This window comes from Carettochelys insculpta, unplaced genomic scaffold (assembly GCF_033958435.1).
Source record: "Carettochelys insculpta isolate YL-2023 unplaced genomic scaffold, ASM3395843v1 scaffold_0035, whole genome shotgun sequence".
Classification (NCBI taxonomy): domain Eukaryota; kingdom Metazoa; phylum Chordata; order Testudines; family Carettochelyidae; genus Carettochelys; species Carettochelys insculpta.
The window spans coordinates 233,382-257,517 of record NW_027439072.1 but is presented as its reverse complement, the minus strand read 5'-3'; the positions used below and the strand labels follow the sequence as shown (position 1 = coordinate 257,517).

At 53.0% G+C, this 24,136-nt stretch overlaps 1 protein-coding gene and 3 non-coding genes across 4 annotated transcripts; 2 read left to right on the top strand and 2 right to left on the bottom strand.

Annotated features, from left to right (window-relative positions):
* Nucleotides 1-3,179: 3,179 nt before the first annotated feature.
* On the top strand, nt 3,180-3,252 carry TRNAR-UCU (transfer RNA arginine (anticodon UCU)). The gene has a single exon. It is a non-coding gene; the product is annotated as a tRNA-Arg (tRNA).
* A 1,095-nt stretch (nt 3,253-4,347) lies between these two features.
* On the top strand, nt 4,348-4,421 carry TRNAI-AAU (transfer RNA isoleucine (anticodon AAU)). The gene has a single exon. It is a non-coding gene; the product is annotated as a tRNA-Ile (tRNA).
* Nucleotides 4,422-11,518: 7,097 nt separating this feature from the next.
* On the bottom strand, nt 11,519-11,590 carry TRNAP-UGG (transfer RNA proline (anticodon UGG)). Its single transcript has one exon. It is a non-coding gene; the product is annotated as a tRNA-Pro (tRNA).
* Nucleotides 11,591-15,299: 3,709 nt separating this feature from the next.
* On the bottom strand, nt 15,300-21,098 carry LOC142005741 (C-signal-like). The gene is made up of 6 exons (XM_074983093.1): nt 20,952-21,098; nt 20,056-20,107; nt 19,167-19,354; nt 17,345-17,503; nt 16,278-16,397; nt 15,300-15,413 (listed from the first exon to the last, which is right to left on the bottom strand). The coding sequence occupies exons 1-6, from the start codon at nt 21,096-21,098 to the stop codon at nt 15,300-15,302; spliced, it is 780 nt and encodes a 259-aa protein (XP_074839194.1).
* Nucleotides 21,099-24,136: the final 3,038 nt, after the last annotated feature.

Below are 24,136 nucleotides of genomic sequence, written 5' to 3'. Positions count from 1 at the left end.
TACGTGATGCTGACAGGCCCTGACCAGAGAGGTGCAGAGTTATTTCAGAAGAGTTTATTCCAGAATTATTCCTCCAAAATAATCTAGTTCACAATAACGCCTTCACGCAACAAGGCAGCCCCAGAATAAAGAAAACATATTTCAAAATGGCTCCTCCATGCACAAACAGAGCCTGTCTGTGAATAGAGACCCTGGAGGCCATGCTGGGGATATCACTGCACAGCAGAGTAGTTTTGGAATACGCTATTCTTGAATAACTTATTTTTAATAGCCCCAATTACCTGCCTATACAGCCCAATTCCAAAATCTCTGTTTTGGAATTGGCACTGTTGGAGGAGAATGAGGTTTACTGCCTTGCAAAAAGCTGTCTGTTATTTCTATATTATTTCAGTGACCTGCCCGGCTCTATCAGGGTTAGGACCTTATTTGGAGGTTTCAGGGTTTGAGTCCCAGGCTGGGAAAGCTGCATTCACCTTGCCTTGTGCATCAGGAACCCAAGAAACCTGCCCATGCCTGGGGCCACATGCTGGGTCCCAGACTGTCAGGTGAAACCTGAGAACGTTAAAGAAAGCACCATCCTGGCCTTCTGTAGCCTGCTGTGATCGAACAGGGGTTTGTACTCTGCATTGTGGCTGCAGCAACCTGGTTTCAAATGCAGGTCACAGCAGTAATAGTCCAGTATTTGAGTAGTGCTGCTTTTATTTCACCAGGAGGATGATGAAATACTGCAATGCTTTACCTAGACAGGTGTTGCAATCTTCATCCCTAGAGGTTTTCCAGTCCTGGCTTGAACAGACCCTGGCTGGGATGATTTAGTTGGGGCGCTGTGCTGCTTCCCTCTCTGATCCAATGCGAGAGAGAAAGCGAGGTGACTCATGATGCCTGCTGGATCTAGGTCTTTGGCTGAGCTGGATGGAGGGGTTGGGGCAATTGGTTGGTGCCGAAGAACTAGGTGGTGTGCCCAGAGATCCCTAGAGGGCTCATGCTGGTGTGATCTGGTGAGACTGCCCATGTAGCTCAGCAAAACTCTGGGTCCAGGGAGGTGACCCAGCCAGCAGCAGCTGTTCAGAGGACACCAGGCACTGCAAAGCCAGGCTGCCAGACCCCAGCAGCACCAGGCAGTGGCATTGTGATGCAGGCAGTGATGCCCATAGAGCCCTCCCACAAGGCTGGGCTGCCTCTGGTGAGAGAACGTGGTGATGCACATGTGACCCATGCACCTGACAGGGAGACACCCCTGGAGGGGACGGGGGGGAGTTGTGTCTGCATCACTTTCGGTGGGCAGGTTTAGCAGGCAGAAGGTTCTGGAGTTGGGGTGACTCCTGTGGGCTCTGTGTCTGTGGGTAGGAGAGCAGACAGGGCAGCTGCTGCTCCAAGGCCATGTGCTCTGGGTGAGCTGGGAGCAGCTGAGCTCAGGAGCAGGCAGCAGACTGGGGTCCCTCCGTCAGAAGCAAGTTGCAGAATGTGGAGATGGTGTTACCCCCTGCCAGGGAACATGGGCCGTGTGCCCTGCTCACAGCTGAAGAGGGAGGGGATAGGCAGGGTCTGAGGTGAAACCTAGCAGGAGGCTTCACTCTGCTTTGCTGGGAGGGTCTCTGCCCTTTATTCCCTTCACTCTATTACCATTCCTAATACCCCTTCACTGCGGTGCTGATGAGTGACCGCCTGACCTGCAGTGCTGGGTGTCTTCTGAGCAGCTGCTGCTCTGCCTGTCTTGTTTTGAACTACATATTCAGCACCTCATTAGCATGCGGGCTTCTGTGGCACTTCGACAATGACGCGGCTCGCGGCTGCGCGACTCATCCAGACAGGGATCCTTTTCCAAAGGACCCCGGCTACTTCGAAGTCCCCTTATTCCTGTCTGCTCATATGCCCAAGTTTTATGAAGGGGTGAGTGTAGACAAGTCTGAAGTGATGTGTCAGGGCCTGCACAGACTGGGAAGACTTGTAAGTGGGGCTTTTGAAGGGGTTAGGGAGAACGTTTGGGTGTGTGGATTGGCTCTTTCCAGTATAGGACGGCTAAGCCTGAGAGGCAAAGGGCACTGCTCCATCTGCTTGAGCGGGGACACTGACTTGAGGCTTGGTTGTGAACTCTGGGTGTGGTATTTTCCCAAGCTTATGCCATATGACTTTTCTGCCTCTTTCATGAAAAGCTCATTTTCTCCACTCAGACTCTGTGCTTGTGAGTGGGGAAGCATTGCCCCTGCGAGGCACCCAGGGCTGTGCGAATTTCCCAGGCTTCTGGGTGGGGGCTTGAGCCAGTTCTATGTGAGATAAATGAAAAAGGGACCACTAGATTTTGAAACAGGCCCTGGTTGCTGCTGTTTCATTCAGATGAAAGGCTTACATTACACAGCTGTAGACCCTCTTGTGAGACTGAGCTCCTTCATGAGTTCCTCAGTAAATCAAAGGGGTGACTATCCTCCAGTCTCTTTCATAGAGTACTAGAAGTGGAAGGGACCTGATGAGGTCAACAGGCCCAGTTTCCTGCACGTTTCCTTTCATAGACTCCCCAAACGTCAATCAAAACTGCAGCAGCTTCGATGAAACATTAAAAAGCATTTATTCCCCACAAAAAGATCAGTTGCATGTGTTTCCAGGTGGTATTGGTGCAGGAGTCCAGAACTGTTACAAGAGAAAGAAAAGAGAAATTCCAGTCTAATTCCTAAATGTGCTCACGCTGAGCCAGATTGGAAGGTTTCCCTTCCCCATAACTTCTAGCAGTTTGTGCTTCCTGGGATGCTTTTCCAGTTAGGCCACATCAAAAGTTTCTTTGTCTTTCCAACATTGTTGCTGCCTTCATTGTAGGTACAGGAGGAGAGGAGAAATGATCATGTCAATGTCCCTTTATTTACACGCTCATCTGGGTGCCAGAAAGATCCTCGGTGTGTGTCAGAGCCAAACAGCTCATGGTGTCAAGCCCATTGATCAGCTGCCTTTCATGGCCATTGTGAACCTGTTGCCCACGTGTCCCTTCCTGGTGAATGGCCAGGGATGGTAACTGAACATCTAGCTGGGTGCGGGTCACTGCTTTGTTGCTACTGCAGAGTTAGTGCATGGGCATTTCTCAGATTCAGAACAAAGAAAGAACAAAGACAAAGAAAGAGCAAATGTTTTGTCTTCCTTGGTGAGAAATGTACATTTTTGAGAGAGAATTTTATCCCTCATTGCTTCCCTTTGCTTCAGTGGCCTAATGGATAAGGCATTGGCCTTCTAAGCCAAGGATTGTGGGTTCAAATCCCACCTGGGGTGAAGTATGTGTTGTAAGTACAGGCCCAGCCTTAGGCCTGAACCAAAATAATGGTCAAAACTCTGCTAACAGAAAGCAAAGTGCATCTGTAAGCAAAAGGAATGCAGTGCTCTCAGAAGTTGGCAAGAAGAGGGTTGATGTTGAAGAAACCTGTCTACTTGGTGTGTTCAAACAGGAACATGGTACCAGAACACCTGACCCTGGAACATTCCACAGATCAGAAAGAACAGGCTGACCCATCCCAATGACAGGGGCAAAAGGGTAATATGATGGATAGAGTTTTGTTCAAACCACCATGTACAAGGTGAGAGGCGGCACCTGAGTATGAGAAGGGCTGTACCTCAATACGTCAGGAGTGATGAGTAAGCTGTTTCTACCTGTGTATAAGAATGTAATCGTGGGATGTGGTCTGGGTCTGGCCGAGGGGGCAGTGGAAAGTCCCGCCACTGACCGAGCCGAGTCCATTGACTGTGGGTGCATATTTGTAGTATGCCCTGACTTTGACTAAGAAATCTACAGGGAACTACTACTGTTTCCAATACGGCAATAAACCTGGCCGACGTGCCTCTTGTAGCTTCCTTTTGCTTCCTCCCCAACATTTCCTAACCTTGCTGGGAAGCAAACCCCCTGCAGTGGACATGAATTGTGCAGGTGGGAGACGTTCTGACACAGCCCCTGGGCAGGGCCCAAGGTTTCAGCTGGTGACTGTGCAGTGCAGAGGGAGGAGGAGTTTGGCTGCCAGGGGGGAGAGGTGGCAGGTGTGAAGGGGAACCCGGGCAGGGCTTGTGGCTGAGGGAGGAGGGGAAAAGGGCAGTTGGGGGGTCGGCAGGGTCTAAGGGGACAAGGGGATCAGGGCAGTGGGGAGGGGTGGGAGAGACAGGATCTGAGGGACCCACTGCAGGACCCAGGAGAGCTGGCAAGGGGCAGCCGGGGTTGAGGGAACCCCCAGCTGGGCTCAGAGCAGTGGGGGATGGGTGAGAGAGTCTGAAAGGGGAGGCCAGGCTGGTGGGGGAGGGGAGAAAATCCCTGTTCAGTGGCCCTGCAGCTGCCTGTTGCTCATTTCCAAAAAGGCCCCTTGTGAGAGACTTTTTGCAGCTGGCCGGCTATTTCAGTTGGTCAGAGCGTGGTGCTAATAATGCCAAGGTCATGGGTTCAAGCCCCATGCTGGCCATGGGCAGGTCTTTTCTGCTTTCCTTCTTGTGGCTGCTCTGGGTAGGAGGCCCAAAGAGCTGAAGGAACCAGGCTGAGAGGCTGGCAGGGAGCAAGTGGGAGTCACCACCCCAGGCAGAAGGAAGGGCTGCAGAGTGGGCCTGGGGGAGGTGAGGATCCCCAGATTCCCAACTCTGCAACACACACCTCCCACAGGAAGGAGCAGCAGGAGCCCTCTGCCAAGGGCACCAGCCCCCTACAGCAGCTCCATTGGCTTTCTCTGCTCCCCATCTCCCCCTGCCCAAGGCCTTCTGGCCTCACAGGCTCCCTCCCTGGACACCTGCTACTGCAGCACCACAGGCCCAGGTAACTCACCAGTGGTGCCAGTCCCTGCCTGCCCTGCTCCTCTTCCCGCCTGAGTTCTGCTTCTTCACTCAGGTCCCCCAGCTGCTGCTCTGGTGGGCTGAGGGCTGGGGAAGGCAGAGGAAGGGCCCTTGGGGGTGGGGTGCAGAAGCACAAGGAGCAGGCCCTGGAGGAAGTCCATGATGAGCAGCTTTGGCCACGGGAGCTCAGGAGAGGGGCTGAGAGGTACAGGTGACAGGGTGGGTCTCTGCAGAGGTGGGGTTGGCTGGCAGTCCTTGGGGAACGGGGGGAGGCCTGTGGGGAGGGGAGGAGAGAGCAGCAGGCAGCTGGCAGCAGAGCTCAGGGGAAGAGGCAGAGCTGGGATAGGAAGAGGTGAAATGGGAGGAGGAGCACAGGTGGCCTCAGAGGGAACAGGCCAAGCAAACCAGATTCCCTCCCACTCCTCGGGAGCTTCCAGCACTGGCACCAGCCTCCCCAGTGCAGCTGTCACAAGCCACAGTGGACATTCTCGTGCTTTACATGATGCTGACAGGCACTGACCAGAGAGGTGCAGAGTTATTTCAGAAGAGTTTATTCCAGAATTATTCCTCCAAAATAATCTAGTTCACAATAACGCCTTCACGCTGCAAGGAAGCCCCAGAATAAACAAAACATGTTTCCAAATGACACGTCCATGCACAGCAGAGCCTGTTTGTGAATAGAGACCCTGGAGGCCATGCTGGGGCTATCACTGCACAGCAGCGTCGTTTTGGAATACACTATGGAGCCCCATTCCAAAATCTCTGTTTTGGAATTGGCACCGTTGGAGGAGAATGAGGTTTAGCACCTTGCAAAAAGCTCTCTGTTATTTCTAAATTATTTCAGTTACCTGCCCAGCTCTCTCAGGGTTAGGACCTTATTTGGAGGTTTCAGGGTTTGAGGCCCAGGCTGGGAAAGCTGTATTCACCTTGCCTTGTGCATCAGGAACCCAAGAACCCTGCCTATGCCTGGGGCCGTATCCTGAGTCCTGGACTGTCAGGTGAAACCTGAGAAAGTAAAAAAGCACAATCCTGGCCTTCTCTAGCTTGCTGTGATTGTACAGATGTTCGTACTCTGCATTGTGGCGAGAGCAACCTGGTTTCAAATCCAAGTGACAACAGTAATAGTCCAGTGTTTGGGTCGTGCTGCTTTTATTTCACCAGCACGATGGTGAAATACTGCAATGCTTTACCTAGACAGGTGTTGCAATCTTCAAACCGAGAAGTTTTCTAGTCCTCTCTTGAACAGGCCCTTCCTGGGATGATTTAGTCGGGGTTTGTCCTGCTTTAGGCAGGGGGCTGGACTGGATGACCTCCAGAAGTCTGTCCAAGCTCTAGGATTCTATGACTCTCATCTCATCTCCACAGGAATGGGCCTGGACAGCTCAGTCTCTGGCTGGGGGAAGTGCCGTGGGGCACATGCTCAGGAAGCCCAGGATGGAGAAAAGGAGCTGTGGGAGAAAGAGCAGCTGCAGAGAAGCAATGAGGGCAGAGTGCTGCTGCCAGCTGAGGGTGAGAGGTGCCCAGTGTGCAATGTCAGCCCATCCAAAGGTGTAAAAAGCCGTTGGGAAGGGGTGCAGGCCACCATTCAGGGCTCTGTTTCTTGCAGCCCAAGTTGAAGGTCAGAGGCACCTGCTGGCTACACTGCACTTTTGAAGAGAGTTTTGTGTGGTGTGTGTTCTGTTTGGGCCTGTTTGCTCCTCTCCAGAGCAAGGGACATTAGTGGCTCACAGACTGTTGCACTGAACAGCACTAGGCCAAGGGAGCTGGAAGGAGGACCCTCATTCACTTCTGCTATTTAGTATCATTGGAGACTGCAGAACCTTAACCGAGTGTTTTCCCTGCCTTCGCTTTGCCCAGCACCAGCTGGATCAGACTCTGACCTTCCCCACACAGACGTCTGCCGTCCAGCGCAGTTCGTGGTGGGAAAGGAGAACAAGAAAAAAAGGCTCCTCCTCGTGCTCACATTCCTTGTCCTGAATTCTCCCTCCAGCCTCCAGGGCAGAGCTCTCAAGAAGGAGACTCCCTGGGACAAAGCCCTGGGGAGGGTCTATGAGATGGCCCCTGTCCTACAGCCTGTCCCGTCCATCCATTGTTCTGCACTGTCTGAGGTCACAGCTTCACAGCCTCTTTTTACCCATCAGCTAAGGTTCTTCAAAAGGCCCTTGTGATGTCACTGCCACAACCACCCCTGCCCTTCAGGGCTCATGTCCTGCCCCTGACACCCCTTGTGTAAACACACTCTCAGGCTCTGGAGCAAAAAGGGCACATAAAACACCCAACAACTCCTCCCATCCTCAGTGTCCTCCAGGCTGCAACTCCAGCTCCCCTCATGTCTGTGCTGGGGAGTTGGAAACTGTTTTTGTGGGCAGTCCGTGGTGGTCAGTCCCACTAAAGCTCATCACTTCATCAATTATTTCATTAGTCTTTAAAGTGCCTGTTATGATCATGAGGGTTAGCCAGCAGCCTGGGAGTAAAAGCGTTAACCTGACCCATGTGGGGTTGGCTTACAGAAATGTAGGTAAGAATTGAATTTTGGCTCCTCCAACTTCTCTGTTCTCTGTTCTTTCTTCTTCTTTCCATCCATGAGGGTATCTCCCTCCAAGAACAGGCCCTCCAATCTTCTGTAAGTACGGTAAAGATTAGATAGATCCATTAGGCTTTATTGTTTTCTGGTTTGGGAAGTGGGATCTGATGTCTGGGCACTTTTTAGAAATATTCTTTTTCCTCCCCTTGTAACTAAGTTCTGGGCCCATGGTGGAGACTCCCCATGTGTTTTACTTTGTGACTCTTCCATCTAGTCATGAGCTTGAAACACAAATATTGTGATAAAAATAAAAGTTCTTTCTTTTTTCTTTTTATTAACCTGGTATTGGTTAATGTTTGTGTCCTGGTTTTACTTTTGGGGCTAAGATTTCCCAAGTAGTCTCTCCCTGGTTTCCTTATTATTACTTGGGTGGTGGCAGCGAATTTTATCCCCAAAATCTAAGGTTTTTAGGATTTTTGGGGGGAAGTTTACACCAAAACCTAGTAGATAAGGTTTTGGAGGTACTTCTGCTGTCCCCCACTTCTGCATTTATCTTGTTAGATGGGGAAGGAGCTATGACAGGGTGGCAGTGGTGTTAAGAACCCAGGACTGTTTTCTGATTGCTAGGATGGAGACTAACACAGCTACTTCCCTGACACCAAAGAGAGCTTTTCTAAGAGAAACACTGTGTCTTAGCTGCTTTAACACACCTGCAAGTTAACAGGAGATCTAGGGTTCAACTCCCAGGGGTTCTTTGCCATACGTCTCTCTTAAAGTTTTCCTGTGTCTGCCTGTGGAACAGAGGAGACCTTCCTTGGTGAGCCAAGTCATTGGTGTGGAAGGAAAAGGATGATGGGAGAGGAGTGTTGGAAAGAATCCAACCACAACCTGGAGTTTGGAGAAAGGCAGCTGTGACAGGCCTTGGGGACGTGGCAACCTCTGCGGGTGGGGCAAGGCAGGACAAGAAGAGATACTCTCCCCTCATGTCCCTTTGTCATTGACAACACCCACATAAGTTAGCAGAAAAGTCCCAGCAAGGCACTGTGGCTCCCCTGGCCCCGTGCCTGCCAGGGAAATGGAGGTTAGGGAAGCAGCAGCCAGTGGTGCCTGGCCAAATATTTCTGGCAGCCTCTCAACTGCTTTGCAGAACCACTGGGCTGTGCTGGAGAGTTCAGAGAGGGGGAGCTGTTCCACTCATTCCCAGTGATGGGGCACACAGGGACAGGCCTGTCCCTTAAACCCCTTACCCCATTGCCTCTGCACAGTCGAAAGGAAAACCCTGAGGCACGACCCTGGGGTAAGGCCTGGAGCAAAGCTCCCTCTTCCCCTGCCTCTGTTTAGATCACAACCCTGTAACAGAGAGACCTGAGTGCCACATCTCACCCAACACTGGCTCAGAATGAAGGGAACTGCCTCTTCTCTGACCCACCCCGGGTAACCCCCCCACCCACCAGCCTCTTGCTCCTGGCCACAGCCTTCTCTCTGGCCCAGCCAAGTGCCACCTCCCCCACCCGCACCCATCCAGGAGGTGACTGTGATGAGCATTCTCCTGGCCTGCTGCTCACACAGTTCCCCTGTCTTTGTAGCCTCCACAGGCTCCCACTTCTCCACCTCCTCAAACACAGGCTGCAGCTTTGATGGACAGAGAAGGTCAACAATGAGGTATTTGATTGGCAGATACAGCCACAGAGAACCTGCTCCAGAAGGTTCCACAAGCTATTCGGCCTTATTTCCCAAAGGAACAATGAATTGAAAATCAAGACCCTGATATTCGGCATAACGGTCAGTTCAAATAGGAGAGGCAGAGCCCAGAGAAAATGGGTAGATGATATAGTAGATTGGTGTGGAGCTCATCTACCGAAACCAAGGCGCACCGCACTGGACGGGGAAAGATGGAAGGAAATAGTGATGGAGTCATTGGACACCAATGGTCACTGAGCCCATGATTGATGATGATGATGATGGTGATGAAGATGATGATGATGCCAAAAGCCTGGCTGGTGTGTTCCCTCAGCAGTCGCATGACAAAATCATCTCCAACTGATAAGGAATGGCCTCAGAATTGTTGAAGCTGGTGCTGAAGTAGCTCCGTAGGGCATGTGGGAGAGTAAAAATCTAAAGGCCCCTGCTTCAAACCCAGGTTTCAGCAAAACTCCAGGTAGAAGGGGCTGTAAAACTACAGGTGCCAAGTCTTTCTGATGCTCTGTAGAAAAGCCTCCTAAAAGACCTCCTAATGTCCAGCTGGCCTGGCAGATTCTGGCTTGGATTTCTTTGTCAAGAGAGCTGTCATTGGCTTTCACGCTGCCACGGTACTTAAACTCTTCTCCTGTTCTTAACTTTGTTCCTTTAGTTAAGGTTGAAGTGGGGAAGAGCAACAGATCCTGGAGCTGGTTGAAACAGTACCTGAGTCTTTCCCAGGCTGATGGTCAAACCAAAGAAGCCAGGGGCATCAGCAAACTTGTTGACAATGAGCTGGAGATCAGATTCCTTGTGTGTCATCAGTGCACAGTCATCAGCAAAAAGGGTTTCAAGGATGAGCCTCTCAAGCATCTTGATTTTAACATTCAGAGGACAAAGGTTGGAAAGTGACCCATCCAGTCTGTATTTTATGCGGACTCCACACCTCACACTGACGCATTCCCTCACCGAACCTGAGCCAATGCCAGCTTTGCCCTGTTACCGCATTCAGTTTGCTCCCTCTCAGCTGCCCCACCCATCCACTGCTGGTGCTAATAACCAACTGCTAGTCATTGTATTTGCTGAAGATTGTCTCTGAAACCAAGTCCTACGATTGTAGCTCTTGGGCTACGTCGACAGTAGCCCCAAACTTCGAAATGGCCACGCAAATGGCCATTTCGAAGTTTACTAATGAAGTGCTGAAATGCATATCCAGCGCTTCATTAGCATGCAGGCAGCCGCGGCACTTCGAAATTGACACAACTCGCCGCCGCGCAGCTCGTCCCGAGGGGGCTACTTTTCAAAAGGACCCCGCCTACTTCGATGCCTACTTCCCAGCTGATGGGAAGAAGGGGACTTTGAAGTAGGCAGGGTCCTTTCTAAAAGGAGCCCCGTCAGGACGAGCCACGAGGCAGCGAGACGTGTCAATTTCGAAGTGCCGCGTCCGCACGCATGCTAACAAAGTGCTTAAAACGCATTTCAGCGCTTCATTAGTAAACTTCAAAATGGCCTATTGCGTGGCCATTTCAAAGTTTGGGGCTAGTACAGATACAGCCTCAGTGATCTTAATTACTAGTAAAACACTAGTTTTCACTATTATCTTTATCAGGTGCAGAAAAGTAGTAAAACCAGATCCAAAATAAAGAGCTATCCACAGTCAGATAACTAACTCAAGCTGTACTTCTCTATCTTTTGTTTTACAATCTTTTAAAGCAGGGGAGCCCTGTGCAATCCGTGTCTTGTGCACTTGTGATGACTGCCCTGTCCCCCACAACAGCTTGGAGCATTGGTGAGATTTCACAATTCTTATGCTGAGTGTGAGCATAAATTGTGATTTTACAACAATGTGTTTAAAATAGACAATGCTCATTGCTTCCTTGCTACCCATCAGGCTTTGTTTGCAAGGTACCACATATACACCCCTTTGCACTCTCATGCAAATGATCTCTGGGAGACACATTCCTCCCAGCCTTCAGCAGCATTGAGTTCCTGCTGGCACGTTGCTTATACTGGAATGGCTGAGGGTTCATAGCCAGTGCAGAGAAGTGAAGTGGGAGTTATAGGAAGCAGTCCAGGGAAGGAGCAGGGAGAGGTGGCAGGAAAAACCCCAGAAGTGCTCAGTATAGGGTCCCTCCTGGGCTGCAACCAGAGGTGGGGTGCACCTGGGTTCCACCAACTCCACTGAGGGCATAGATCAGGCTTGTGGCAGGGAATGAGAGGATTGTCTGGGTGACTGGGAGTGCCAGAGAAATGAAGGACTGTAGCTCAGAAGGGAGAACAGCCAAGTCATCCAGACAAAAGGGGGAGTCAGAAGCTGGACAGTGGCAGCTTCTACCAGCAAGAGGGGCTGCCACAGTGAACAGGAGAGGTGTAGTCACTGGCAGGAGCATATCTTGACAGAGCTGATGCTTGAGCTGAGCCATCCAGTAGCAAGTGGCTGTTCCATTAAACAGAGCAAATGAAGAGAGGAAAATCATGTAAGAGGACATAAGCCCCAAAACCATCTGGATCAGCTATTAGACAACAATAGAACAAGGGCTTGTCTGGGATTTGAACCCAGGATCTCTCCCACCCAAAGGGAGAATCATACCCCTAGACCAACAAGCCCCTCTTGCAATGTAAGATCTGGGCTTTCCACAAAATCAGGTTTCAATAAACCCCCAGTGCTCTGATAAATCCTACACTTAACTTCACCTTTCCAAGGCCATTTCCAAGCTCTCCGCACAGCTTTGAAGCAAGAAACCAACTACACACTCAGGTCAGTTCAGAAACCACACTGTTTGTGAGAAAAATGTAGGCAACGCAAGGTCATGGAGAGCAACAAACACACTCTTTGGGGGGAGCATCAGCGAGTTCAACTCAAGACTTCTTGTTCCCTGAGCAACACTTGGCCTTGCAAAACAAACCCGGCTTCTGACAAAAAGCGAACTTCACTTCTAACAATTTTAGACAAAAGTAAAACCAAACAGCCCCACACACCAGCTGCACCTGACTTCACCTTGCCAAGGTCTTCCCCACACTGCCTCCTGGTTAGAGTGAGATTCACAAGCTCAGGGGGCTGGTGTGGCTGGACTCAGTCCTTCACCACTCTTTACCTGCCTGGTCCATGTGACTCCACCCAGAACAAGCTCAGCTTGCTCCCTTGCATTACAAGATCCAAACTCCATCAAAGCTGGGCAGGCCCAGGAGTTGGGGCTGGCAGGGAGTCAGGTGTGTGCAGATAGCAGAGCTTCATCTGGTGTTTAGAAGGAGGAAGCAGAAAGAGCAGAGAGACGACTAAAGAAAAACAAAAGCCCTGGAAATGATAAGCTCATGGGAGAGATGATCAAATACAGCAGGGGCTTCTGGAGGGAGCGTTTCCTTCTGTAAGATCCCTGTGGGCCGCGCGTCTGAACGTGTGTTTTGGAGTCTGGAAGAGCTTCTTCTGGGCTCCCAATCATGCGCCCATGTGCTAATGAGGTACAGAACATTTCCATCCATGCCTCATTCGCATCTCCTGGACAGCTCATTATTACGCCACTTCTGGAAGCAGCGGCACGTGAAGACAGAGCCGCAGGATCCCCCCAGGCAGGGGCTGCACCCACGGGCTGTCTCTGTTCTGACACAGCCTGTGGCAGGGCCCAAGACCTCAGTGGGTGACAAACAGTGCAGAGGGAGGGGGAGGCCGGGTGCCAGGGGGGACGGGTGCCAGGTGTGAAGGGGAACCCGGCCAGGGCTTGTGGCTGAGGGAGGAGGGGAAAAGGGCAGTGGGGGGGTTGGCAGGGTCTGAGGGGACAAGGGGATCAGGGCTCTGGGGAGGGGTGGGAGAGACAGGATCTGAGGGGACCCACTGCAGGGCCCAGGACAGCTGGCAAGGGGCAGCCGGGGCTGCGGGAACCCCCAGCTGGGCTCAGAGCAGTGGGGGATGGGTGAGAGAGTCTGAAAGGGGAGGCCAGGCTGGTGGGGGAGGGGAGGAAATCTCATTCAGTGGCCAGGGGCCCTGCAGCTGCCTGTTGCTCATTTCCAAGGTCCTGCTCTGCAGGCCGGCGAGCTCAGTGCTTTGAGCATTGGCCTGTTCAACCCAGGGGGGTGAGCTCAGCCCTTGAGGGGAGCCATTTAGGAGTCTGGGGCAAATGGGTCTGTCTACAACCCTGCCCTCCTTCAAAGGGAGGCTGGTGAGCAGGGCGTGAGGACGTCATCAATGAAGTGCTGTGCTGCATACGCAGCACCTCATTCAGCTAATTCTCCCCCGCCCCCGGCAACTCCAAAGTGTTAAACTCCTCCAAACTTTGAGGACTCAGGGGACTTTGGGGTACCCCAGGCAGTGCAAAGTACGGGCAGGTGAGCCACAGCTACACACCAGCCGACACTAAAGAGTTGCTGGTGGGGGGGAATTAGCTTAACGAAGCGCTGCCTGTGCAGCACAGCACTTCATTAACAATCTCCTTACACCCTACGTAACATGCTCCCTTCCAAGTAGGGAGGGAGAGGTAGTGTAGACAAGCCCTATATAGAGATAAAAAAAAATAATGCCTGTCAGGGAAGGTGTTAGGTCCTGCCAGGAGGGCAGAGGACTGGATTTAATGACCTCCTGAGGTCCCTTACACTTCCGTGACATGTGTATCCTCATACGTATATATATATATATATATATATATATATATATATATAAACTCTGTAGTGTCCACACACCCAAAATAATCCCACACTGTGACTGGTTGTAATCAGGAATTTGTCTTTACACATTGCCAGTTCACCACCGCTGTTATTCCCCAGGGCAGAGGTTTTCCAGGTTTGTCTGCACTACAGAGTTATTTCAGAACAGCTTATTTCAGAATTATTCCTCCCAAATAAGCCATTTGATAATAACGCCTTCACGCACCAAGGAAGGCCCAGAATAAACAAAACCTATTGGAAAACAGCACGTCCCCACACAAGACAGCCTAGCTCAGATCAGAGCCCTTGAAGCACACGGGCGCTATGGCGACACAGCAGCATTATTTCGGAATAAACTATTCTTTCAAAGAGCCCCAGTTACCTGTCCATACAGCCCCCATTCTCTCTTTTGGAATAGGCACTATTCCTAGTAGAATGAGGTTTAAAGACCTCAAAAAAAGCCATCCACTATTTCTAAATTCGTTCAGTAACCTGCGCGGGTATCTCAGGCTGTGTCTGCACTGGCTCCCATCTTGGAAGGGAGCATGGGAAATAGGGTGTTGGGAGATTACTAATGAAGTGCTGTAATGCAAATGCAGCACTTCATTAAGCTAATTCTCTCTCCTCCCCGCACCCCCCCGCGCAACTTTGAAGCTACAAACTTGGAAGTGCCAGCTTGTCTGTCACAGTGAGTAACCCGCCGGTACTTCAAAGTGCCTGGGCTACTTCAAAGCAAAGGCAGGTTAGCCGTGGCTGCTCACAAGCTGCTAACAAGGTGCTGAGCCTGATTAAAGGTGGCCCAGCCCTGCCCCAGATCCAGGGCTGCTACACAGACTGTGTGTGCCCTGCCCTGCTGAAGGGGTTGAGCCTGACTAATCAACTGTGACCCTGCCCTGACCTAGGTCTGTGGCTTACACCTTGACTGCCTAAGTGGGATGTGGCCAATCCTGCCTCAGGGCCAGGGCCCATATTCTGCCCACCTGCAGCCCAGATAAGGAGGACTGGGCCCTATGGGGACTGCTGCCTGCCCAGAACAAGGCAGGGCTGAGAGTTGGGGAGGTCTTGTGGCCTGCTCCACCCCAGTTGGGGCACACCCTGGCCCACACCGGGACACACTGTGTTAGCAATTTGCCCTGGTTTGGCTTTCTCAGCTGTGCCCAGACAATCCTCCTGTATGACAGACTGATGAAGAGAGACACCCAGTGTATCCAGAGGCTCCTGGCCTCCCCCTCCCAGTGCCCCCTGCGCTGCCTCAGGGGCAGGGGCTTCTTGGCCCAGGTTAGGTAGCATTGGCCAAGATAACTCAGGGTGGCTAATTCAATATACTGCACAAGTGTGGGAGAAGGGGTGTCATTTCCTGTGAGCTCTCCCTGGGCCTCTTCCCTGCAGCAGTGAGGTCCTGGGTGTTTTCCTCACTCTCAGCCACCCTCTCCCAGCTGGACACCCAAAGCTCCTGCCTCACAGACCAGCTCTGGGCTTTGGCTGTGGAGGGAGGTACCAGTGGTCACATGGCATCTCCACCCAGGTGCAGCCGGTGGCTTCCAGGACAGGACAGACCAGGCCAGGCTCAATCAGGGCCCCTGCGTTAGCTCAGTGGGTTTATTGAGGCCAGAGGCACAGCTGACAGCACGGTCACTGGAAAAGCCTGGCCCAGGGCTCTTGGCGCAGGGCTGGGAACATCTCACCAAGGAAGAACTTTCCCTTCCCAGTTCACAAAGCCTCCATTGTCCTTCTCGCAGAGCGTGGAGAGCACGTGCAGCATCCCTCTGACACTCGCCTCCACCGTCACTGGGGCCTGTGGGTGGGGGAAGCAGAGTGAGGTGGGGGAGCTGACTTTGGGAGCATCCCAGGACCCCAGGGGCCCAGAGACAGGACCAAGTTGAGCCCTTGGCCCAGCTGGAGTTCCCTTGAACTGTCCCTCCCGAGTGGCATGAATTTTCTTGTGTGTCCCAAGGCAGGGGGTGTGCAAAACACAGCTGTGTTGTGATGCATGACCTTCACCCTGGTGCAGGTAACACAATTCATGCGGTGGGAGTGGGGCCAAGGGGTCTGAGTGGGGGAGGGGCTCTGGGCTGGGACAGAGGGTTGGGATGCAGGAGTGTGAGGGCTCTGCCTGGGAGTTTGGGCTTTAGGGAAAAGCTGGAAATTAGGGATTTGGGCTACCAGAAGATGTGGAAGGTGCTCAGGACTGGGGGGTGGGTGTGAGGATGGGGGTCCAGGATCTGGGCTGGGGAGCTGGAGTGGGTTTTAGCTCTTGGCTAGAGAGTGGTAAGTTGAAGTTGTCCAGAGTCCAGGATGGGATTTGGGCTTTGGGGGTACATGAAGATACTGGGTGGAGAGCACAGACATGACTGCATGAAAGTACCTGTGAGCTGGTGCCCATAAAAACCCCACAGCAGCAGCAGCAGCAGCAGCAGCAGCAGCTCTGCTCACCTTCACTCGGGGATGCCAGCAGCTTGAGGAACCAAGCAAGCGGCAGCAGGAGGTTGGAAGCCCAGAGCACAGCATGGAATCCCTGAGGGCATCTGAGTGGGACACGATCCCTCCACGCAGGGCAGAGGCGGAGGGCAGGATGGGTTCCAGCACAGCCATTACCCCTACAATAAACATCGGCTCCTAACACTTGGCAATCACTGTCCTCTCCGAGCGAGGCACCTACCTGGATGGAGTCAGAATTCCCCATGTCTGTCTGCACCCAGCCAGGATGGACAGCGACACTCAGGATCCCGTCTCCACCATACCCCAAGGCCTGGCACTTGGTGAGCATGTTCAGAGCAGCCTGCAGGTGAGACACCATGAGCAGAGACAGCAGAGTGTGTGGGAGGGAATGAGCCTTGTAGGAAACGACCCACCCTCCCGAAGGGAGGGATGGGAGAGACAGAGAGACAAAGGGGTGAGATCAGAGCTCCTTTTGTTTTTGTCCTTCTATGTGCAGAATAAACTTTATGTGCACTGAAGCATGTGTGGATGGCACCCACCAATGAAAACACACGCTGCCGGCTGTGCGCGCTCTGCTGATCACCTGGGTGGCATGTGAGTTTTTCCCAGATGGCTGCCCAAGTACTCAGCCTGTCAGAAACACTAGTGAGAAGAAAACACTCGTGGGAGCTGCAGTCTCTGATGGGCTCAATGAGGACAGCAAGCCACCGAGATGCAGGTGTGGCTGCACTCTGATGAGCCGCTGATGCTGACAGGCCTGCAGTGAGCCGTGACAGGTGAGCACACATGAGAGCTGTGCTGAGGCTGCTCTCTGTTACGCAGGATCTGGGCAGTTAGAGGAAAGTGGAAATGTGACATCGATGCTCCTTTGGGGTACCCGACATTTGAGCCAGACGCAGCAAGGATCTGACCCCCTTGAGTTGAACTGGGGATAGTATCAAAGTGGGGAATGTCCACCCCAGGGGGGATAGAATTCATAGCTCCGCAGTGACCTTCCCTGAGCTGAGACTGGCTGGACGGGGGCTGAGCTGCCCTGGCCCCTCAGAGTGTGAGGATTTCTCCAGCGGGATACAGGCACAACAGAAAGTTCCTCACCGGATGGGAACTCTGATCTGAAGCCCAAGTGAATTGCAGGCAGACAAAAATCTGCCAGCCCTGCCCAGCACAGCGCTGGAGGCTGGAGTGGTGGCAGTAGGATGGGGAACAAGGGGAAGACACCGACTGACAGGGGTTTGTGCAAGTAGCAGACCCAGGCAGCAGTCCGGCCCTGCTGGGTGTGCCCTGTACCTTGCTGCAGCGATAGGAGATGACTTGTCCCAGATGCCAGAGGTAGAGATTCCGGATGGAGCCAGCCTCGCTGGACATGTTGACGATGGCCGCCTTGCTGCAGCTCAGTCCTGTCTGGGGGCTTCCCTGGGCAGCCTGCTTCAGCAAGGGCAGGAAGGCCTGGGCAGTGGGGAGAGCAGAGCAGCCGTGAGGTCAGAAAAGGAACCAGCCTCGTGCTCGTGAGACAAGCCACTAGAATGCGGTGGGTCTCTGCTCTTTCCCCTGAAACCCAGCCCCCGGCCAGGCCAGAAGTAGGAGCCCCACACAGGCAGGTGTGGGGAGCTGTGGACCCTGCTCATGCCCAGGTAGGAGCCCAGAATGACCCAACTCATGTTCCCGCCTTCAGAGTCCCCATCCAGGGCAGATAGATGGGGGGTCTGCGGCTCCCCACAGCTGCCCACATGGCTCTGAGCATGGCCCAGCTGCAGCTCCTCAGCTGTGAGTCTTTGCTGGGCAAGGCTGCAAGCCAGAGCCAGGGCAGGGGAAGAGTCATGTGGACATCTCTGGGAACCCCCCCTATATCCTGAGCAGGAGGCCCCGGGATCAGGGACTCAGGCTGGATGTTGCTCCCCCACCTGCCTACCCTGGGCAGGTCAATGGTTTGAGTTGCCCAGCCAGGCTACAGCTTGTGGCTTGGCCAGGAGCCAGGGTGTGTGGGGAGAGGAGTGGAAGGATGAGGACCAGGGAGGGCACAGAGCCTCCCCACAGCCCTGCCGGGGTTGGAAGAATCTCTTTCCTCTGCTCTGAGGCATCTCCCCACCAGCTGCCCTTGGCGTGAAGCTAACTGGTCTGTGCCGGCTCCGCAGCAGGTGCCTGAACCCCCCGGCCTCTGGCCACACAAGCCCTGCCTCCCCGGCCTGTGCCACACTCGGTCTCTGTACACAGGCCAGTGACAGACCCACCCAGCGTGGATCCCTCCTAGCCTGTCCTGCTCCCCCGCAGCCCCTTGTGCGCTGCCACTTGCAGCTCGTATGGCACCTGGAGTGAGCCCACTTGGGGCCATCAGTCTGCTGAGCACCAGCAGAGATGGGTGTGTAGTGAACACACGGGGAAGCTCATTTTTTGGGCTGTCGAGTTTGTGCCAGTTCCTGCCGCCACTCAGACCCAGGTGCCCATTTGTGAGCCTCATGGGCTGCCCAGGGTGTCCAGGGGCTTTACAGAGATGCTCACAAGCACTCGGTGCCTTTGGTAAAAGAGGGAACCAGCCCTGATAGCCCCTTCCTGCTGCTTATCCCACTGGGGACTATTTGTCAAGGAGAAAGGACACGTTTCTGTCCTCACAGTTCGAAGGGCCGTAGTTCCTGGCTGTGGACCTACGTCCATGAGCCCCAGCCCGGCCAGCCAGAGACCATCTCGCAGCTCCGTGCTGCAGTCACCCTCAGCCCCGGAGCAGACAGATGCCCCTCTGCCGGCTGGGCCACATCTGAGGGGATGGGGAGAGAGTCCTCTTAAGGCCACACATAGTGGTGGGACTGGGGAGACAGAGGTCTCTCAAGTAAGGGAACTGGGGCTTCATGAATGATGCTGTCCTTGCACTGATGCTCTGGGTGTGAAAAGTGAGGGATTGAAGCAGTGTGTGTGCAGAGCCAGGGCCATGCAGGGATCTGGGGTGAGGTTTCATTTCTGAGAGGTTCAAGTCCCTCAATACACTTGCAGCCTTTGTGTTCCCAGCCAAGGCCCCATATTGACCCAGTGACCCAAACCCAGGGAAGGGAGGACTCCTGGCCCAAGCACTGTCAAACCCTGGTGCATCTGGCCACGTGCTCTCTGTCAGGGCCCTTACCTGGCTCACCAGCAAGGGCCCCGTCACATTGGTCGCGTACACCAGGGCCATGTCCTCTGGTGTCTCTGACTCCAGTGTGTTCAACTTCACTATCCCAGCGTTGTTTATCAGCAGATTGAGCCCCGAGCCTTTCAGGTGTGTCTCAACTCTGGCTGCCGCCGCCTTGATGCTGGCTGGTTCTGTGACATCTACAGCGACAGAGCAGGGGGTCAAGAGCATGATTCCTCCTCTCCGATGTCACCCCCACCAGAGCACAGCCCCCTGGGCCAGAGGGCTTCTTCCATTGGGCTCAGAGGTGGGAGAGGGGTTGGGGAAAGGAGGTGGGGGTTGGGGACTGCTGCTGGGTCCAGGCATGGGGAGCTGTGCTGGAGCAACAAGAGGAAAAGCTAGTTCAGAGAGACAATTATGATCAGTTCCTTGGACAATCTGAGTAGCCCAGAAAATGGAAATGTGCTGGAGTCGGTGATTAGTTCATACGCGCGGAGTTGATCTCACTTAGACAAAGGAAGTGGATGATTTAGAATTGCTTGTGATGCATTGTAGGTGAGAGAAGTCCCCAGCTGGACGTGCAGGGCTCCATCCCAGAGGTGGGAATGCCAGACAGAGCTGCCCATGTGTGACTCTCACAGGAGGAACCTGCCACATGGTGGTCCTGGGGCTTTCCAGCCTCTCCAGAGCCAACCAACCCTGCCAGAATTTCCACTCACACCTGCCTCCTCTGGGGCTGGTGAAGGTATCAATGAGCTCTCAGCGATTATTGACTCTGGTCCTGTTCTCCTCACTGGGACTGGGTGAACCTGGGAGGGGGGATGCAGAGGGGGATAGGAACAGGAAGAACATGCTGCAGGGAGATGGAACCTCAGCTCTGGGCCTGGGGCCGGGCACCCACCCAGCGCAATGATCACCAGGTTCGAATGTTTGGCCTCCAGCTTCTGCAATTCCTGAAAAAGAATGAAGTAAATGGTTATTGACATTGGGCCCATGCCCAGGGCCATGCTGGGCAGGATCCAGATCCCCACTGACCCTGGGAACCAAGTCAATGTCTTAACTGCTTTTCTCCACCAAGCCTCCTTGTACAACAACCTGCCCTGGTTTCTGTACCAGTAGGAGGCTTCTAATTGCCCCTGAGCATTTCCAGTGCCATTGTCTAACTCAGTGTGATGGAGTCTGGGACACAAATCACTTCCCCATCATTCATGGGGACTGGGAGGAGGCTTTTGGAGGTCAGTTCCCCCAGGGGAGGTAAGGGGGGTTCCCCCCAGCCGCTGGGATCTGGCAGTGTCTCAAGTTCTCAGGAGTTGGTTGTGAGTGGGGATTTTGTCAGCTGTGGAAGGAGCTGGTGCCATGACCCAGAAGTTACTCAGAATCTGCAGTTCTCCAGGCTGGGTGTGGGAGCAGAGCTGAGAAGACAGAGGACCTGAGGTAGTGGCAGACAAGGGAGGTGTCAGACTCATGAATTAGGCTCACTGGAGGCTGGTGGGACTGGGTATTGCTGTGCTATAGTCATTATTCACCTATGCTGGGCAAGACGATCCACAGCCCCTGGGTCGGTGCCCCAGGCTCACCAAATGCTGCCACATCCTCACTGCTCTGGGACCTGAGCTGCCAGGTGTAGAGGGTTTGGGGTGCAACTGTGCACCTTCGAGCTGGAGAAGGGTCTGCAGTCATTGCCTGCTCCAGTGTGTGGGTCTCAGCCCCAAGTGCTGCAACACTGGAAGCCCCTTGCGCAGCTTCTGCTTCCCCCTCCAGCTACTGCTAACTCCACCCCCCTTGCCCCGTTCTCACCTGCATTTGCTCCCCTGCTGGGTCCTGGCAGGTGGCAAAGACCCACTCTGGTGGGTTGGAGTTCCCCAGAAGCTGCTTGATCAGTTCCAGGCCGATTCCTTGATTGGCCCCTGTCACCAGAACACTGCGGAGATTTAAACCAGCCATGGCACCTCCCTGCCTCTACTCAGTGAGAGCTGCACTAGTCAGAGCCCTGAGTTCCCTGCCTGCTCACAGCTGGGGTTATGGAATGATACATCCAGGGAAATAACTCTGCTGCTATCAGGTGACAAAACAGAAAGTGCTCCAATACGCCAGACCTTATTTGTCTATTTGTTACTCCTCCTCTCAGGTGAGTGGGTTGGTCGGTTTGGTTTGGTTTGCTACTTACTCATGTTTTGGTGCAGGGCCAATCAACTTCTGGCTGCCTTCCTGTGCAGAAGGGCAACACCACTGCGGTGACCGTGCTGTGACCGAGGAGTCACTGCAATGAAGATCCATTTTCCACAGCTCTCAGAGGTGCTGTACGCAGAAGAGGGAGAAAGTGGGACTGGGTGAAGGACTGTAAGATTATGTAGATGGAGGCCAGGATTTTGCAGTAGAGTTCTGTGGCTTGTTGATTTTGGCTCCAAAGCGGAGGGCAAGGCTGTGCACGGCTAAGGATGTAGACGTGTATTTGCAGAGGTAATGACAATGGGTCAGGTGTCTGTACCCAGCCCCGCTAGAGCTGGAGAAGATCTTACACTGTTGCAAGAGACAAGGCTGGGTTCTTGTCAAGGAGTCTCTTCCACAATCCAAGGCAGCACTTTTCCGAGAGTGACCATGTTTCCGTTTGCTGAATACGGGACACCCATAAAATTCCTCAAGTTTGAGCAAGTTCAGTTGGATTCCAGCAGAACGCAGCCTGCAGGGTCACACGCCCAGCCCAGATTTCTGTCAGGGTTCCCATCAGAATGTGCCCAGCAGCAATTTTTGTAATGTGTGTGGGAGGAAAGGGACAGGAGCTGCTTCCAGCCACAGCATATGGGGTGGGTGGGAGGGATAACTTGGCCCATGTCTTTGCAGAGCTCTTCTTTTCTCCCCACCCTCCACTGTGGCTGGAAACAAGTTGTCCTTTCTCACCTGCACAGAGTCAAAAGGCAGCAAAGAGCTCCAGGCTGCTGCTGTGCACCGACATAAGCCAGCCAGCTCCTGTCCCCAGCTCCAGTGTGGACAGGCATTCTGTCTGTACTGTCCGTGCGCCTGGATCATTTCTGTGTTTCCAGTTTCCATAGGCTGCTTTCCAGGTTGGGTCTATCACAGAGGCGGCATATTGCCTTCTGCCCTGGAAATGATCCCGTGTGCTGATTCTCAGCCAGTCATTCCCAGGCTGCTCTGTGGAGCACTGGTGCTCCATGCAATGGGAATGGTTGTTCTGGGAAAGAATTTCCATGCTCGTGATGAACTCTTTCATATTCAAATTCGACACATTAACATGTGGTTTCACTCAGGATGCAAATTTTCTGAGATACTGTAGGGGCTCTTTTGCATACTTGGCTTCATCTAATTCTTGACTCCCCCCCCCCTCCGTTCCGCCCCTCTTCTCTCTGATTTACCGACGTTGATAATGATTTTTTTCTGATTTTTCAACCTTGATGACTATTTTTGGTTCTCTGTGCCTTAAATATTGAGTGTGTTCTGCTATGGCTCTGGTCTGAAGAAGTGGGTCTGTCCCACGAAAGCTCACCTAATAAATTATTTTGTTAGTCTTTAAAGTGCTACTTTACTGCCTTTTTTGTTCCAGAGAGAGAAAGTTTAATTAAACTCCATTTGTAAAACCACTCTGGACGTGGGGAGGAAAAGGAGCTGGGGAAGCCGGGTTTGTCCTGCAGGGGTCTGAAGATCAATGACTCAAAAGAGAGTGTTTGTCACTTGCATGCAGAAGAACGGCAAAGCCCAGGGCAGGAACAGGAGAGTGTTTGTGCTGCCAGCAGCAGAGGTCTCACTCCATCCGTCTCCTCAGGCTGAAGGCAGGTGGTAACAGGAGCCTTTTGGGTACCCACAGCTTTGAGTCTCTTCCTTTCCCACAGTGGCCTATTTTCAGGATCTGCTTCTTCTCAAGCAACCCCTTTCTCCTTCTCCACAGCCCAACTTCTGTCTGATACATGCAGGATGTGGGGCCACTTTAGCCTCTCTTTTGCAGGGGCTATGGGAGTGTGCCACTTCAGAAGATGCTGTGATGTGGCGGGTATGTGTGTGTGTTTATGTGAGTGGCTCACAGAGGGTGTGGGGCTCCTGCTGGGGGTAAGTTGGCAACCAGGTAACACCTTTGTACTGCAGACAAAGCGGGAGGTCGGGCCCAAGGAGTTTAAATTGAAACTGGGAGGTGGGAAGCAGTTAGTCTGGGCTGGGAGGGAGAGAGACAAAGGAGGGGGCAAGGCCCCAGTTCTGGGGGCCCTCAGGGCCTCCTCTCACCAGCATGGATTGGACTGGCTGCCTCTGCCTGCTGTACTGACTCTTCTGTAAGATGCTGTGTCCTGTCAGCTAATAAACCTGCTGTTCTCCTGCTGAGTAAGAGTCACTCCTGCCTGCAGATGGGGTGCAGAGCCTGGGGAAGCCTGAACCCCATGACAGATACAAATGAGGCAGTGATATGAATATGCAGCAACTCATTCACATGAAGTCAACCTCAGGCACTTCAAGAGCACCAGTGATGCACAATTGCTGAAGTGACCCTGTCTGATTTTAAAAGCCCACATTTTCATTTATCTTGAGATTGACAGTCAGGAAAAAGGGCTTTACCCCAGCTAGGATTTGCACCCAGAATCCTTGGCTTCAGAGGCCCACGCCTTATCCATTAGGACACTCAGGTAGGTAGAAGCAATAAGGGATACATTTCTCTCTCAAAAACGTACGCTTCTTATCTTGGAAGACAAAACATTTGCTCTTTCCTTGTGTTTGTTCTTTCTTTGTTCAGAATCTGAGAAACGCCCAGAGACTAACTCTGCAGTAGCAACAAAGGAGTGACCCACACCCAGCTAGATGTTAAGTTACCATCCCTGGCCATTCACCAGGAAGGGACATGTAGGGAACAGGTTCACAATGGCCATGAAAGGCAGCTGCTCAATGGGCTGGACACCATGAGCTGCTTGGCTCTGAGACACACCGAGGATCTTTGTGACACCCAGAGGAGCGTGTAAAGTAAGGGACATTGACATGATCATTTC

Coding starts and splice junctions, on each gene's coding strand:
- LOC142005741 (XM_074983093.1), bottom strand. CDS start 21,098: ATGGCTGGTTTAAATCTCCGCAGTGTTCTGGTGACAGGGGCCAATCAA. Junction 19,355..20,055: donor CCTGGTGATCATTGCGCTGG/GTGGGTGCCCGG, acceptor CTGTCGCTGTAG/ATGTCACAGAACCAGCCAGC. Junction 17,504..19,166: donor GGCCCTTGCTGGTGAGCCAG/GTAAGGGCCCTG, acceptor CCCACTGCCCAG/GCCTTCCTGCCCTTGCTGAA.